The sequence below is a fragment of the Gymnodraco acuticeps genome, unplaced genomic scaffold (assembly GCF_902827175.1).
Source record: "Gymnodraco acuticeps unplaced genomic scaffold, fGymAcu1.1, whole genome shotgun sequence".
In the NCBI taxonomy this organism is placed as follows: domain Eukaryota; kingdom Metazoa; phylum Chordata; class Actinopteri; order Perciformes; family Bathydraconidae; genus Gymnodraco; species Gymnodraco acuticeps.
In genome coordinates, this window is record NW_022991937.1 from 556,749 (window position 1) to 575,329 (window position 18,581).

Here is an 18,581-nt window from a genome sequence, read left to right on the forward strand (position 1 = left end):
TGAGCGGAAACCAGACTGGAACTTCTCAAATAGGTTGTTGGAGGTGGTCCTGGAGCTGAGCAGCAACTAGTTTTTCCAGCACCTTTGATAGAAAATGAAGGTTGGAAATGGGTCTGTAGTTGGCCAGGACTCCCGGGTCAAGGGAGGGTTTTTTGAGACGAGGTGTGATGACAGCGTTTTTTAGGGCAGAGGGGACATGGCCAGCCTGGAGAGAGAGGTTTACGATCTTAGTGATCATGGGGCTCATGGTACAGATGTACGATTTCACCAGAGCTGACGGAAGGGGGTCCAGGACACAGGTGGAGGGCTTCATCCTCCTAACGATGCCCTCAACCTCTCGCTGAGAGATGTCCGTGAAACAGCGAAGAGGCTGGGTTGTCCCAGGCTGTGGGTCAGCAGTTGGAACTGGAGGTACAGAGGGGCTAGAGAGGATGGAGCGGATGGTGTCAACTTTGTTTATGAAGAAGAAGGCGAAGTTGCAACACTGCTTCTCAGTGAAGTCGGAGTGTAGAGGACTTTGGGGTTTGAGGAGGTGGTTTATGGTGGAGAAGAGTTGCTTGGAGTTTCCAGTACTGTTGTTGTTGATGGAGGAGTAGTACTGGGACCGTGCATCTCTGAGGGACTGTGCGTAGGCCTTCTGGTGTTCACGGTAGGCTAACCGGTGAACAGTGAGTCCTGAGGCCTTGAGCCGCCGCTCAAGGACACGGCCAGCTGTCTTCATTATCTGCTGCTCGCCGGTGTACCAAGGGGCTGAGCGCGAGAAGGTGACCATCCTGGTTTTGAGGGGGGCGTGCAGATCAAGGAGACTGTTAAGGGACTGGTTGTAATATGCCACTGACTCATTTACTGATGAGAAGTTGGCGGAAGAAAGATGCTGGAGGTCCAGGGTCATGGTGTCCGGGTTGATGTTCCTCAGGTTCCTGAAGCGGATTTGGCATTTGGGCTTGCTGAGTGGGGACTGGAAAAACAGCTCCATAGAGATGGTCTTGTGGTTAGACACCCCCAGGTCATACACTAGCAGATTGCTGATGGGGGCGGAGTTTGTGATGACCAGGTTGAACATGTGGCCCTTGGCGTGTGTGGGGACATCAACATGCTGTGTGAGATTGAGGCAGTCCAGAAGTAGCAGAAACTCAGTGGCAAAGTTGCAGGAGGGGGAGTCGACGTGAATATTAATATCTCCAAGTATGATAATATTGGCAGAGGTTGTGCATAGCGTAGTGAGAAGGTCTTGTATCTCTGGGATGAAAGCTGAATTGGGTTTGGGTGGCCGGTAGATCAGAAGTATTGTCAGGGGCAAGGGGGGGTTTACATTTAAATGCAAGGCATTCAAAAGAGGACAATACAGGCAGGGGCAGGAGTGACAGTTCCAATTCCTTTCGGTAGATAACAGCTAGGCCTCCACCACGACCAGTGCTGCGGGCTTTTTCCAAGTAGCTGTAGCCAGAAGGGCAAGCTTCGTTGAGGGTGGAGTAAACCTCGGGCTGATGCCAGGTTTCCGTGAGGCACATGAAGTCCATTTTTTCATCAATGATGTGGTCTTGAATGAAGGATGCTTTATTACTGAGGGATTGTGGATTCAGAAGTTCTATTTTGGCTTTGGAAGATGTGGTGAGTCTCTGTAGGGGCCGGAGTAGGCTGTAATCCACTCCACGTTTTCCAGACTCCTTCGTGTGTGGCGGTCTCGCGATGCTCTCCGTGTATTCATGCACAGTCTCGCAATGTTTCTGGCGGGTTTGACCCCGCCGTGACCAGGCTCTGATGACGCCTCAGATGTACGACATGACGGCAGACAGAGTGGATGGATGGAATTTCTGCATCTCCGTGCTGGGAATATACAGTTTGTCTTCTTCTTTGGCTTCGGTGGATATAGCGATGCCGACGAAGAAGTCCAAGTTGTTTAATGACTGAGGTGCAGGTTGGAGCGTTGGAGTGGTTGAAACTCAGGAGTTGGGGAATGGAAAACCTCAACATGTCAACAGGTCGGGCGCCGAAGAAGTTTGGTAGTGGTGCTTAGCAGCGAGGGCTAACAGCAACGAGACAGCTGGAAGATCATCCCGTTAGTATACCTCACGTCCGGGAATGAAACAGAGGCTTGGGAGTCCGCCTGCTATCACACTAGTAGCGGGAGAGAGGCAAGCAGTCAGCCGGAGATAGTCGGTGGTCAGTTTGGCAAATGTTAATCAGGTTAACTTCCAATGCAAATAGTAGCACACAGCCGCTTCCAAGGAACCTTCTATAAGAAACATAGAATGGGTCTGGGAAGGCTATAGTTTGTTAGAAAAAAATGCAGCCTGTTTACAATCACTATTGTCTCCATTTACAAGATGACCTTATCCAACCTTTTGTATTATTAATTTAAAGTTCTCCTATCATGCTATTTTTAGGTATATATTATAGGTTTCAGATATATTTGCTCAAAATACCAAACAGATCATGCATTTTAGACCTCCCTCATATCCCTCTGTTTCAGGCCTGTTAGAGAACTGCAGGATCGTGGTCCTTAGCTTGGAAAAAAAAGGAGGTGGAGCTAATGCCTGCTCAGAATTACCCGGCAGATTCAGCTCAATGCTGCCATGATTAAATGCCATATCATGTTCCAAACCACATCAAGGATTATTTCTGAAGCAGTATGGAGCTCAAATGCTTTTTCTCTTGCGGGTTTACCACAAGGTGAGTTCCTTTTGTTTCCTGCTTCTTACACATACTCTCTCCAGTACAGGTTAGCTCTGTGTGTTAGCGATGCTTGCTAATGTAAACAAAGACCATATTTCGTCCAAAACAGCCGGGCATTGTTTCTGATAGCAACGTTTCTGATAGTGCTGTGGGTCCGCATTGCAGACGCAAATCTGGATCAGCTCCGTTGTACCCCCGTTTTTAGAGATTTGGGTACGGAGGAAAAGAGAGTTTTATTTGCTGACGCTGCGTGAGTTCCCTGACACACCGGGGACACATATTTATGTATAAAAGACATCAAAAAGTGCATTTTGCATGATAGGTCCCCTTTAATTTAAATGCAGTAAGCATTTAAAAAATATGCTTTTACATATATCAATCTCTTCAATTATATTCAACGCAAATCATGTTTGTTAGTTAGTTGGACCTTCAGGGAGCTCCATCCTTTGTGCAACCGATTCTCATCCCTTCAAAAGAGCACGGCCCCATTACATTGAAGCTACCGGAAGAGTGCTAAAAGGGGGATATGAAGGGGTACTGCTGTAAATCCTGCCATAAAGAGAAAGGATGGGAGACAGAATTATCCAGCTAAGAGCCTGCACTGGAGGATTAGGGCTACAGGGAGTGAGATAGTTAGAGGAGGAGGAAGTGGCACACAGGAGCAGCGATTATGTGACGTGTAGCCACCTTGATAAAAATGGAAAGAGGAACAGAAGGGAGAGTGTGTAGGATCCCAGTGGGGAGACGATATCGCACCAAAACACATTCATGCCCTCAGGTTAGAGCAATGTAAACAAACACATAGAGTGGCGGTCTGGACACCAAAGAGCTTAATGTTATGTAAAGCTCATCCTACTGTCTACTGAATGACTGCTGTCTCAGAGCTGTGTGTGGGATTCTGGGCACGTGGTTCCTAAACACTGAGGAAAATTAAGTGTATGAAACAAACATTTTGACACATTCATTATTTTCAATAGTGAAAATTGAGTTAAATTGTGTTTTAGCACGTGTCTGTTTCTGTTAAAATTACATTTGGTGAGTACCTGTTGTTTTGTTTGTAGAAATATGATTGATAGGAAAATACAAAGATCTGTTTTATATAAAAGAAATACAGAAAGGTCCTGTGTATGCATATTTCTGTCCTTGCATGCTTTTAAAATGTGACTGTGGGGGCCATGCACATGCCTTTGTGTGTTTGCTTACAAAGAAGTGAGGTACAGCACAGTGTCACAGAGGTGTAGGAGCAAGCGATAACAGTGTTGCAGTTCATCATCAGTGCTTTTGAAAAGTCAATGACAGATGAATAATTTACACAGAATCAGTCAAGGGCTGTCGATGCCCAACATTGCAACATGACAGACAAACCAGGGCAGCACTAAAGCATCATATCAGATATAAATTCACAGGTGGGAAAGAGATAGGAGAACAATCATTTCAAGAAGAAGAATGAAGCATGACAGTGGCAAAGTTAGAGCAAAAGGGTGAGGAAATTATGACAGTTGCAGTTGACAAATGGCAGATGGGCGCTAAGGACGAATGGACCAAGGGGTCTGAGAAAAAGAGGGAAACTTCAGCCGGTGGAAAACCCTGCTAACTCTTACACCATCCATCCACATCACACTCACACACGCCGCAAGCGAAAAACCATTACAAAGAGGTACCGATAAGACCCTCATCATCAGGTCAAGCTCCCCTCCATTCCTCTTCTGTCTTGCTTTGTTCCTTTCCCATGTTCTGTCTGTTTTCATCAATAATCTCTCTCTCTCGCTTTCTCTCCATCCTCAAATAACTGTGACAGACGGGAGGAGGTAGGGGGCTGAGGATACTACTTGCTAGGTTCAGCCCACTCACAGAATCTGACCACGAAACTGTAGGTATCTCATACTTTGTGCTTGTATCACGCTCCAGGAAAGGCTCCTCAGCGATGAGGTGGTTGCTAGGTGCCACTGAATAATGATGTGAATAATCAGCGTCTTTGGCTTCGTAATGAGGACTGAGAGGAGGACAACACAAACTCATTTGCATCAGTTTGAATGGAGGCGTTTAGTGTAATATTGCTTACATTTATTTTTATAGGATTTTCTACCCCATCTGGGAAACCCTTTTTAGCAGAAAAAATACATCTTTAAAAGCAAAGTTTGAATCACTGATGAAAGGTTGTTAACCTCACTGTAGCCTTCCAACATGCTGTGTTGTTAACAACCAAGAAACAGTTCAATATTGTCTTCTACTATTTTCATTCAGGAATAAAACAATTAGACCATGATTGAAGTAAATTAGAGCTTAAAGCAAAGTCACATTTGTAACACTTGCATCAACAACCCCCCTGTCTTTTTACTTGTAAGTGTCACCACTAGTCAACTGAATACCAGGATGTTGCAGCTAGAGCTGAAATCATTTATCGATTATTTGATAGTCGATCGACAAAAAAAAAAACTGGCAACTACTTGGCTAACGAATTGTCTTTTTTCAGTGATTTTCTAGTAAAAATACTAAACAATCTCTGCTTCTCATTTTCTCAAAGAGAGATTTTTTTTGCTGCTGTATTTGATCGTATTTGATGGCAAATGGAATATCTTAAAGCTTTGGTTTATGTTATAAAACAATGTATACACTGTACTGTAACCTTGGGATCAGGGAAATCATAATGTGCATTTTCTGAACCAAATATTTAATTGGTCATGTGACTTTATAGTACTCGGATTAATTTAGCATGAAAATAAATACATTTCATCCAATAACATACACATTTTCACAGTTTCAACAAAAAAAGGTATTTTCTTTCTTAGAGAGAGTTCAATAACACTGTGTGTGTACAGCTGATATAAAGCGTAGTTGGAAACAAAACACGTCCCTTGCTTTGTCCAAAGGTAAACAAATAAACTACAAGCAGTTCAAAAATCTCAGTCAAAAGAAGTTTTAAACCTCTACAAGAATGTAAACACCCCTACCCTAAAATGTGCCACTGCTTTCCATGCTTTCTATGCTAAGCTAACTGTATCCTGGCTGCAGATTAAAACATATAAGTATTTTTGCACACAAAAGAGTTGTTCAAATTCTCATCAGATCACCTGGTAGAGCCCTTACTATCAAGGACAATTTGCTACATGTCATCCCCTCTCTCTTCCTCTCCTTCCTCACCACAGTTTCTATCAATTAAAGGCAAAAAGCCAGAACATTTATCATTTAAAAATGAATTATCATCTAACTCTGTAAGAAAGCAAACAAGTGAACTTCCCAGACGACTTGACTCTTCGTACTTATGACACATTGCTGACGGAAAGGACTACAACATCCCTCTGTGCCATGCACTCAAGCATGTAAACATGCACCCCCCCTCTACATACACACTCATCCACTGACAGAAACACTAGTCTGATTAAAATTGAAAGGATTAGGTTGGAGCAGGTGCTCAAATGAAAACCCAGAGAAAATACAGTATGTCAAAGGATTTGACACGAGCTCCTCATGCTGCACATCACCGGGTATTTCCTCTAATCTAACCATTGATTTGTTCGTCTCTCTCCCCCCCTCTGTTTGCTTCTGTCACCTGATCGCTGTCAGCTTGTCTCCCGTGTGAGCTGTTGTTGGTTTTGCAACAGTATGTGTGAGTTTGTAATCATGAAACTGCATGTTCGTGTGTCAAAACTTCTCTCGCTCCTCTGCTCTCCCTGAATCAGGACGTACAGTGAGCGGCTGATTATGATGATGATTCAGTAATGTGAGAATGTCACCAGAGTCTGGGAACTGTGACTGGTTTCCGTGTCTCTGTCAGTGATGCTCAGTCTGTAGTTTTCTCAGCACACTTCACTTTCGATAGAGCTTTTTTTGTTCTCAGTTCAGTTGTCCTATAGGAGAAATCCAGATGTGATTCAATAAACTTGTGCAGTATATGCGTCTTCACCAGATTGCAATCTAGGGATTTGCTTGGCTTCACACAAATCAGGGACAGCACTACTCTGCATTGGAGGTAGTCGTAACATACCTGAAGCTATTGGCTACATTAGAAGGAGAATATATGCACATTAGTGGTGATGTCACAACATTAGCAGCGTTACTGAGCAACTAACAACTATCCGTGAACTACCACAAACACATGCATGAATAGCTTAGATGGACTAAAGTTTTGCTCATCATTACAGGTTCTCGCACCAATTACATCTACACTGGTCAGGGATCAGATTAACAGGACATTATAACTTCTGTATAACCTAATCCTGCTTTCTTGCTGTTGCCAATTTCAGTGTAACGTCAGTGTCACCTCAGCTGTATCATTATAGGGGATGTGCTCTGTACGTAGCTTCTTAACAGGCTACTTACTGATGTAGCTACTTGGGAGGACAAGTGATTATCTTTCTGTCTTGGATAAACTGAGTCATTGTTACTTTTTTCACTATCTGTTTAGAATGCTGATTTTGATGTTCTTTAGTTGCATTGCCACTTTTTCAAATGAAATAGCTTTATAATCCTCCAGAGATTCATGGAGTGGATGAATGTGCAGAGGGGTCTGAGTTCAGATCAGTTCTGTAGGGTTTAACAAACATATGAATTCCCCTACTTACCTCCACTAAAATCAATGAGGTTTAAACTTCCCAAACTATACCTCTTTACATCAAATGCTTACGGTTAAGGTCAGGGTTGAGATTTAGAGTAGATGCAGAGGATTTGTAAACAGCCTGAGAGGAGTGCTGCCTCAGAAGGCAAGCTCAGGGGAATAGAGTACCATTTTATTTGTGTATGTTATCAGGAATTGGTTGGAAATGGGATCAAATAGGCCCGTTCAAGATGAAGCCTTGTTGCTGGGGGAGGTGACAAAAAGCTTATAGTCACAAACACATGTATCAGATCTGCTGAAGAAATGAAAAATTCAATTCTCAAATGTTCAGCTTTTGCTCAATCACCAAGGATTCTGATGTTTTGGGTGATACCATACAGTAGGTACAAAATAAGTACTCCACAGTTTTGAGTGTGTTATGCTAGTAGCAGCCATGTCAAACCACTGGCCTTAAGTAGAGATGAGGAGTTTTCTTTATTTTAACTCACTTAATGAAATGTATTCGATTTTCCGTAAGTTCCTTTTGGAGCTACAAAAGACGTTATAGATTTTGTTCACACATGCCATAGTAATCCTCATGACCTGTAAGCATACAACTCATTCATTTAACTATTTTACAGAGAAGTTTATTGTGAAGATTCTGACATTTTAAGGGGACTCATAATTCAGGTGTCTTTATCTCTAGGAGAGATTTTAAATAAAATGCGATGTGATGTGCCTTTCAATTAATCATCCAATATAAACGACACCATCTAACAGCATTAAAAAAAAAGAAGCAAATAATCCCACTCACTGCTTTATAAACACCTTCATTAAAGTTCTGATTCAATTATTTCCATTCTTATCAATGACATATATCTTCCTTTAAAATGAAAAAGTCAGTCTACATATCACTGTCTTGTGGACACACACCAACATGTACATCTCAACGCAAAGGACAGCTTGAGAACAGAAATGTGAAATAGTGCTGAACTGTTGTGGCAGCACTTGTGCATCTCTCCACACATTATTATATTTGTCAAGCTTCCTTTAGTTTGCTGGATAAAACTGAAGTGGCAGATATATCTGCATCCCGGACACATTTCATAATCTGTTGCCCAGACACACCCGTTATTCTCCAAAGCAATCTCATAAAGATGCTGACTATTTCAGATAATTATGGGCTGAAATCATCATTAGCTTAAGAAATGCCTATTGTTTTCAAACGCATTCTGTATGGATATCAATAGCAGCCATTCCGCTCTCTCTAGCCACTTGTCTCTTTTCACTTTGTCACAGAAAATCAAACATAACACTTCACCCACTCGTCAAATCATTCAACTAAGCACACCAGTGAGACAGAGGAGAGAAGAGACAGCTAGCAAGTGTGCATTTGTAAAATATTTGCTTATGCTATAAATCGGATTGAATTGGATGCATTTTAAGAAATCCTTTCAACTTTGATCTAATTATGAGTGGAGCTGCTCTATCTCACAGGCGCATGGACAAGCATGTACTTTTTACTTTGACTTTTAAGCTGGCCTTAAAGGTGCCCACGCACTAGGCAATCAGACAAGTCCTCATTGTAACCTGAATGAGGGACATTGCTTCTTTTTTTTGAGTAACTGCCTGAAGGAAGGAGTGTGGAACATATATTGACAGAAGGAAATGGGTGTGGATGTGTTGATAGGAGCTGAGGCCCTAGGCAGGAAGGAGGAGGGAGCTGTATGTTCTCATTGTGCTGCGTAGACGGGGAATAGAGTCCGACGAGGAGGCGTTTCCATGGGAGTGCTGCGTTCTTCTCGAACAGACGCATTCCCTTATCTCCTGCCTGGGGAGAAACAAACACTGGCAGCTCATATGAAGGGGAGTTTCCCTGGATTTATTTGAGCTGCGTAGAGAAGCAACAGAGCCCTAATTGAATTTGACTGAGAGAGAGAAAAGTGCAGGACTTGCAGTTGGGCAATGCTGTCTGTGTTGATAGCAGCACAATCTGTACTTAATGTGCTGTGTGCTACTTTATTAAAAGCTGTCGGTTTAAACAAATGTGAAGTTTAGCTAAACATCTGATGTAATTAAAGCAAAATGTGCTTACAGAAACATCAGCTGAGTCAGCATGATCGTTTTTCAGCCATGCAGTGGAACTCTAGGGGTCGCATTGGGAAGATGGCCATTTCATCTTGTACAGTCGACATACATCATTTATGGCTCCTATTGACTCTTACCAAGTTATGGTTCAGAGTGAATTTTCTGATAGACTAGGCAAGGCAAGGCAAGGCACGTTTATTTATATAGCACTTTTCAACACAAGGCAATTCAAAGTGCTTTACAAAAAATGAAAGACATTAAGAAAATGGCATTTAAAATGAGTCATTAAAAAGAAAAGCTAATAAAATAAATATTAAAAGAAAAAGTACATGGATAAAAGTTACAGTGCAGTCTAAGATATGAATAGTTCAATTAAAAGCAGCGACAAAAAGAAAAGTCTTTAGTCTGGATTTAAAAGTAGTCAGAGTTGCAGCGGACCTGCAGTTTTCAGGGAGTTTGTTCCAGATATTTGGAGCATAATAACTGAACGCTGCTTTACCATGTTTAGTTCTGACTCTGGGGACAGAAAGCTGACCAGTCCCTGAAGACCTGAGAGATCTGGATGGTTCATAATTTAGCAGGAGGTCAGAAATGTATTTTGGGCCTAAACCATTTAGTGCTTTATAAACCAGCAGCAGTATTTTGAAATCTATTCTTTGACACACAGGAAGCCAGTGTAAAGACTTCAGAACAGGAGTGATGTGATCCACTTTCTTAGTGTTAGTGAGTGGCGTTCTGAATCAGCTGCAGCTTTCTAATAGATTTTTTAGTGAGACCTGTAAAGACACCATTACATTACATTACATTACATTGCATTTAGCTGACGCTTTTATCCAAAGCGACTTACAATAAGTACATTCGACCAGGAAGACACAACCTTGAAGAAAACAGAATCATATAAGTACATCAGGTTTCATAGAGCCAAAACATTTCAAGTGCTACTCAACTGGCTTTAGATAAGCCAGTCCTTTATTAGTATATAAGTGCTTTGTTAATAGTTCTATCGCTCGAAGTGGAGTCAAAAGAGATGAGTTTTCAGTCTGCGCCGGAAGATGTGCAAGCTATCTGCTAATTACAGTAGTCCAGTCTACTGAAGATAAACGCATGGACAAGTTTTTCCAAATCCTGCTGTGACATTAGTCTTTTAATCCTAGATATGTTCTTTAGGTGATAGTAGGCTGATTTAGTAATTGTTTTAATGTGACTGTTGAAACTCAGGTCAGAGTCCATGACTACACCTAGATTTCTGGCTTTATCTGTTGTTTTGAACATTGCAGACTGAAGCTCAGCGCTAACTTTTATACCTTGGCTATGCCTTGGCTCCAAAAACCATTACCTCAGTTTTATCTTTGTTTAATTGGAGAAAGTTCTGACACATCCAGTCATTGATTTGTTCAATGCACTTACTCAGTGTTTGAATTGGAGCATAGTCTCCTGGTGAAATGTGTGTGTCATCTGCATAGCTGTGGTAACTTATTTAATTTGTTGTTTTTCATTATCTGAGCCAGTGGTAGCATGTAGATGTTAAAGAGAAGAAGCCCCAAGATGGAGCCTTGAGGAACCCCACATGTCATATTTGTCAACTCAGATGTGTATTTACCTATAGAAACAAAGTTGTTTCTGTCCTTTAAGTGGGATTCAAAACAATTTAGAACTGTTTCCGAAAGTCCCACCCAGTTTTCCAGTCGGTCTAGTAATATGCTGTGGTCAACAGTGTCAAACGCAGCACTGAGATCTAATAATACTAACACTGAAGTTCTGCCACTGTCTGTGTTTAAGTGGATGTCATTAAAGACCTTTACAAGAGCAGTCTCAGTGCTGTGGTTTGGACGAAAGCCTGACTGGAACACATCCAAACAGCTATTTAAATGCAAGAAATTACTCAACTGTTGAAAAACAACTTTTTCAATGATTTTACCTAGAAATGGCAGGTTTGATATGGGCCTGTAATTGTTAATTACTGAAGCATCTAGATTATTCTTTTTTAAGAGCGGTTTAATGACTGCAGTTTTCAGGGCCTGTGGAAAAATACCTGAGTGAAGAGATTTGTTTACTATATGAAGTAGATCTGAGGCCATCCAACGAAAAACATCTTTGAAAAATCCTGTTGGAATAATATCAAGGCAGCAAGAGGAGGATTTCAGAAGTTGTATAATGTCCTCTAGGTTTTTATCATTAATCTGATGGAATTGTGTCATGGTGTTTGAATTTATATTAGGTGGACATACTGTAGGGACAACACATTTGCTGTACCTGATGCAGAGGCACTGACTGCTTGTCTAATTTTCTGAATTTTGTCAGTGAAAAAGGAGGCAAAATCATTGCACGCCCTGGTGGATAAAAATTCAGAGGCTACTGACACTGGGGGGTTACTTAGTCTGTCGACGGTAGCAAACAAGGCACGTGCGTTGTTTTTGTTTTTGGTAATGATGTCAGAGAAGAACGATTGTCGTGTGTTTTTCAATTCCAAATTATAAAGGCCAAGTCTCTCTTTATAGATTTCAAAGTGAACCTGGAGATTTGTTTTTCGCCACCTGCGTTCAACTTTTCGACATTCTCTTTTTTCTGTTTTCACGGTCATGGCCTTTCTCCATGGAGATATTTTCTTGCCAGACACTTCCTTTACCTTAGTTGGAGCAATGGCATCTATAACATTTTTAATTTTTGAATTAAAATGATCTACTAGCTCATTTACTGAGATGTTAGCAGGGGCAAGTGTGGAAGAAAAATTCTGAGTAAACATTTCCCTAGTGTTTTCAGTTAAATATCGCTTTGTGGTTACCTCTTTTTGAACATTTTTGTGAACAGAAATAGAGCTCTCAAAGAAAACACAGGAATGGTCAGAGAGTGCAACATCAGTCACCACAACCGTAGAGATATTCAGACCCTTTGAGATAATTAAGTCCAGAGTGTGCCCCTTATTGTGCGTGGGCTCTGTCTTTTCTAGCCAAAATAATCTTCACTTCTTTAGTAACTGGTCTGGAAATGCAATTGGATCCCACAATATTAACTTTTACGCCAACATGGATAACGGCTCAGAAATAGATTAAACATCTGCAATACATATAAATATACATTCGGACAATGTCAATCTGTTATGTAATGTAATATGATTGTGAGTCCCAGAACATGTTACTAAAGCTGCCTTCACATGATCAGTGGAAACACTACTGACTGTGTCGCAGGGTTTCTATGGAGAGAGCCGTGCAGCCCGACTAGGCGGAAGCACAATTCTGGGCATTGCACACCACTCAAAATTGTCACAGAGCGCTGTGCTTAAAGTTAAATTATTTAAACTTTGACCTCGATAGCCACTGACCTTTCGAAGCGCAACACGTGAGATAACAGCAGTCTGCCACAGGCCAGCTAGTGAGGTAATCATAGAAAGAAAACTGTTTTCAGTGCAAGGCTCTATGCATTACCTCGGGGTGAGCAAGAGCAAAACAGCTTTACAGTTTCAATCCCATCACTTTCAATATCCTATTTTTAAAGAAACTGCTGTAGAAATTGATAAACATTCATGTCTCCTTCAGACGAATTATAATAAGTTAAGTGAATTATAATACTTTTTTTATCTAGAGGATCATCAAGTCAACAGTTCTATTTGTCACAATCTTTGTCTTATGATTAAATAGCAAAAGCAATGATATTCCCATCATATTCAAAATTGCTAACATGGCCAAAAGCATCACTAAATAAAAACCTGTCATTGCTGATATTCATATTTAGTCCATCTGTGTCTCAGTTCGCCCTCACAAACACGCTAACATGACTGTGAACTATTACAACGACTATCTATTTAAGGTTGTTTATACACTTTCATTTACCTTTTGCTATTTTATTTTATTAAATGGAGAACATAATCAGCCTGTCCTTACCGTAGAGTAAGTGTAAACAAATTAAACAGGAACTGAAAAGGCTTGTAGAAATAGAAAGAAATGTGTTGAATAAATGGAGGGCAATTGAGGCTGAGTGAGGGAACACACAGTGGGTTTCGTGTGGACAGACCTGTAATTCATGGGAAGGAAAGGACCTGAACCTAGATAAGTATCTTTCACCCAAGCAGAAAAAGAGAGCTCAACGGCCACATCATTCTGAAGAGAGAGGGGGATAGAAACAGAGGGCTCTTACAGGATGTTAGTCTGTTCTGTAAGGACGAGGGCAAGAGGGGTGGAGGTGACGTAGAGGCTGAAGCTGGACATGTGTGATGTGTGATGATGGTCCTTGGAGCTTTGACACAGATGGGAGGAAGACAAAGAGGGAATGATGTGAAAGAAAGAGAGAGACAATGACAGAAAGATGGATAAAGGAGATCAACATGTTGAGACGGAGCCCTGGAGACACAGCCACCAGAGAAGCAGAGAATGATGGGAGTGCAAATTAAATTACACCGGAAGGGACAGTCAGGTCTGGACCTGCAGGAAACACGGCACATGGGACTGAGTGTGTGTGTGTGTGTGTGTGTGTGTGTGTGTGTGTGTGTGTGTGTGTGTGTGTGTGTGTGTGTGTGTGTGTGTGTGTGTGTGTGTGTGTGTGTGTGTGTGTGTGTGTGATATAAACAGGTACATACAGAAATCAAAAGGTGTAAGGAACACAAGAAGGTAAGAGTAAAGAAAGAAAATGACAGGTAGGAGAAAAAAGGATACATCATAACAATCATTCGATACACGGTGACTACACCCAACTATCTGCATACATGACTCCACTTCACATCAGACAGTTTTACTTGTCATAGCAGTAAAATAACAGGTGTTATATATATATAAAAAATGACTCTGTGTTATTCAAGTGACGCAGTAAGTCATGATAGTGGGACAGTGAGACAGCATTTACGATGTCAGGACGTAGAAACCGGAGAAGCTAAATGGGATGTATTTGTTGAAACCTGTGCTTTTCCTTCTGTGTCGAAATCAATTTGGTTGGAAAGCCTATCAAATTATCTTGTTTAGATTTCAAGTTAACAGAAAAGTGGTGGAAAAGGTCTGTGGCTGATAAATTAGCTAAGTTGGCGTGCTCTTTAGAAACACGTTTAGGCCCTCAGCTACAGGGTTGAAGGTTTAAAGGTTAAGTCATTTCCTAAAACATCAGGCCACTGAAGCTCTTATTAATACAAAAGTAAATCGTGCATCTGTTGGGGACTATTTTCAGCCACGGATTAATACACGTTTGAAGCACTATTCACAACAGCAGGATGGGGAATGTGGATTGACTCTATCTACATGTACTGTGCCAATTTTCATTGAAGTGGAGAAACATGTCACCCAGCGCAACCGCGTGGCTCACTGGTGTGTTTCGAATAGTTTTTGGGGAAACAATGGAGCTGTATGTTACACAGGACTAGCATCTGCCCAATCTGTACCGTGCATGCGGAGATCAAAACAGTCATTGACATGTGTTGTTTTTTCGGCATATACTTTAGCTGCTAAATGATATAATAAGCTTGTACCAAATTGGTTCATAGACGTGAATACTTGCCAATAGCATATCAAGCATTTTAGACTTGATCAGAAGCATCAAGGATACTTGTAATGGTATTGGAACAACTCTAGACAATATCTGCGGATATTTTTGCCCTAACAGTTTTCAATGCAACGTTAATTCTGTGACACCTACTTCGCATTTGAAGATATTTTCAGTTATTCCTTCACATCTTTTTCATCTCACTGCTTCTCTATCTTCCTTTTCTTTTAACTTTTTAGACATTGCAAAAACACATCCACAGCATTCATAAACAATGTGATGACACAGTTTCAATCAATATAAACCATTTGGAAGAAGCCTTCGGAGGATGTTTAAAATGTGAATGAGGAAGTGGAGAGGTCTGAGATGAGAGAAATAAGACAGTAAAGAGTGAATAGCAATAGTTATTGTTTCAAGCTTTCTACTGTCTTTTTTATTGTCCAGCAGAGTCGGTCTTAAAGGAGCAGGGTTGTGTGATGCAGGCCTGGGGTGCTGTTCTCTCACAAAGGTCACAGGAACACTGGAGCAGATTAGCAATTCAGATTGAGCTAAAGGGGCTAAAATGCTGCTGTAGCCCTGCCTGAGTCTGATTATATTAGCAAAGAGTAGGAGTGCAAATGCACACTAGTGATTAGCTAGCATAAGAGGAAAGTGTGTATATACGTGCATGGGAAAAATATTCATGCACATACACATAGCACATACATATTATGCATGCACACATGCCTAACAATAAGCTATGACTCACAATTATCGAACATACAAGCAGCACATGATTCCATTGTGAAGGTTTATCCTCAGTATATCCTCCCACTAACTGGCCTTCCTCACACACACACACACACACACACACACACACACACACACACACACACACACACACACACACACACACACACACACACACACACACACACACACACACACACACGGATTACCAGCACTCACAGCCCAGCACCCTGACCATCTGCCCTTGTACAACATCCATCTTGTAAAAATGGGTTTGGGTTGCAGGATCATTATGAGGGCAGTTTTAAATGGAAGATTTCCTGCTTGCCTAGGTGCGTCCCTTGACCTGTTATAGTGCTCTTGTGGTGATATTGCAGCATCCCTGGCTTTTTGACCTTTTGTATAACAGCTGTCATTATGATAATAGAAAACCTTAATGTTAAGGACAAGAAAAGTGGTTATGCTAAGTATCAAACAAACCTGTATTTTACAGTACAGCTGTAAAGTTGATCTGCCAAGCGTAAATACAACTACACAGTATACACAGTACTTGCAGTATAAGCATGCATGTTACAGCAGGAGCAGCACAAGCTAGACTAACATCATCTTGTGTCCTTGCCAGGCCAAACTAAAGTATTACCATTATCGCATTCCATACTTTTTATTGATTATGAGAGGTTCACACACCATACACAAACTCATGACAAAAGTGGTTGCTCTGTTCAATACATTAGGTTGGTCATGGTCTCTGTCCAGCAAAGTACACAATACTGTATAACCCTACTTTACTGACATGACAGACTAATTGAAACAATGGACATAGTTCATATGTAAGTCCACAGCTAAAGAAACATGCAAGTCCTCCTAAAAGGCCTTTTCCTGGGCCTTCTTTCAGCACCATGGACAGTGGTCACAGAGGGATGTGCAGCTGTCTCTGAAGAAAACAGCCTCTGCAACAGTCCAGTGCACAACAAATGAAGCAGATTGAAGAGTAATTCAACCAGTGTATCCCCGCCATGTCACTATCTACAGGTACATTTTCTTTGTTTAACACTGCTGAGCCTTGATGCTTTGAGCTACACACATACAAGTGTTAGTCTGTCGATGATGTAGACCTGGATTTGTTGTGGTCATGCTCAACATGTACTCCACAGCCTGAGATATGTGCTATCTAAGGCTGCCATGTTATTGAATCAACAAGCAAACTGGGGACAATACAAAGCCTGGATTATGTGCAGAAATCACTCGTGTGCTATTAACGATATTGAAATGAGCACCACTCAACAGCCCTCTCTCTCCTCATCTCAAAGAGCTGTGGTGCAAGCCCTTGCTCAAAATGTCAAACGTCACTTCCACTGGCACATTTTATAAAGTGTTCTAGAAAATGTAACTCATTCCGAGAAAGAAAAACAATTATAAGATTCAGATTCTGCTGCTCTGTCCTCTAGCCTCCATACCATTGTCATGTGGTGCAAGTGTTGCTGTCATTTAGCCTGACACTCACATGCCAAATGATGCAGGAAAGACACTGGTAGGTAGCCTACTGGTAGATCTCTAAAAAACTAATGGCAACATACTGACAGATATACCCAACGGTTTCCATGGCGACTGCGAACCAGCCCCCCTAGATGTGGTGTTTGTGTGATGTTTGGTGTATGTGTGATATGAGTGTGTGTGTGTGTGTGTGTGTGTGTGTGTGTGTGTGTGTGTGTGTGTGTGTGTGTGTGTGTGTGTGTGTGTGTGTGTGTGTGTGTGTGGCCTCGACCTACCTTGCATTCCTCCATGCACGTCCTGACAGAGTATGCATCCGTCTCGTATTTCTCAACCAGCAGCTCAAACTCCCGGTAGTTCTCCTCTGCTTGCTGGTCAAGAAGCTGATAAGCCCGGACACACTTGCTGCATCCCAGCACATCCTGCCCCATATCCAAGGAGCAATTCAAATCGTCTGGACTCGTAAACCCGTGAAACAAATCCAAAAGTGAGTAGGAATTACAAAAAGAAAGGTACAAATCGCTCAGATTCACATTCGAAAACTGTGTCCCCTTTTCCCCTCCAACGGAGAGGCCCAGGCACACGGTCTCCGCGTCCGTGAAAGTAAAGCACTCTTTGGACCAGCTGTCTGGATGACAGGTGTCCATTCGCCACAGAGGTTTGGTAGAATTCCCTAGAAAAATAACATCTTGCTCTCTGGCGAGACGGTCGGGGTCAGGTGATGTTGGGATATGGTGTCGGTGGAGGGAGTTTGGGTACTCGCCCATGTCCGTAATTGCAAGCCCCTCTTCCGACCGCTTGTCTCGGGTTCGCGTGAGTTTCGCCTCGGCGCAGAACCACAAGTGATCAGAGAGCAGGACGGTGATGAAGAGCAGAGAGGCCAGCGACAGTCGCCATCTCTGGGCCCGCTCCGACTCGGTAAATGGCTTCTCGTTCTCTCGGGGTGCAAACCAGTATTTTAAGCCCTCATCATGCTGCCGACGCATCCAAGCACCCCTGGTCATATTTTAGGAAAGTGCTGCCCTGGCCGACTCCACCGCGGGGGCTGCTCTGCCACAATACTCATTGACTTGGGGGAGACGGACTCCGGTTGGTTCTCCTCTGTAGCGGTGGGGTACCGTGCCTCTGCCGGTCCAGGGCGCTCCTCTATCGCGCCCGCAGCAATCGGTGCTATTCCGATCCAATTAGCGCGCCCGCACAGATTAAGCTTCGCGCTGCCGCATCCCGGTTCTCCATGGCTCTCCGGGGGGAAACGGCGTCCTCTTTGACCGCATGCCCCCCTCTCCCTACCGTCCCTCCCCGGGTGTGTTGTCTTTTAGGGGACACAGCGAGACCAGCTGTTGCGAGCCTCTCGGTACTGATGCTGCGCGTGTGTCGCCGTTCGGTTTGCAGATTGACTTAAAGGAGAGCAGAGAGCCCTGTCGATGCACGCACTCTGTCCGGTACCTGGGCGGAACGCTTAGAATCCTTTCTCCCGTTGGCCATTGTCATCTTGGACCGCGGTTAAGTTGCCGCCATGTTCGTCTTGAAACACTTTTTCGGAGAGCTGGGTCGGTTTGCGTCATCTTCATCGTTGTGATAGCTCCATCGTTTGCAGTGGCGG

General features: G+C 42.5%; 1 protein-coding gene across 1 annotated transcript in view; it reads right to left on the reverse strand.

Moving 5' to 3' along the window:
- LOC117535786 (transmembrane protein FAM155A) overlaps positions 1–18,571 on the reverse strand; it is a 110,379-nt gene extending 91,808 nt beyond the window's left edge. Inside the window, exon 1 of the mRNA XM_034200343.1 lies at positions 17,257–18,571. Coding sequence (XP_034056234.1) covers positions 17,257–17,982 — 726 coding nt within the window. The 5' untranslated portion in view covers positions 17,983–18,571. The remainder of the gene's footprint in view (positions 1–17,256) is intronic.
- Positions 18,572–18,581: the final 10 nt, after the last annotated feature.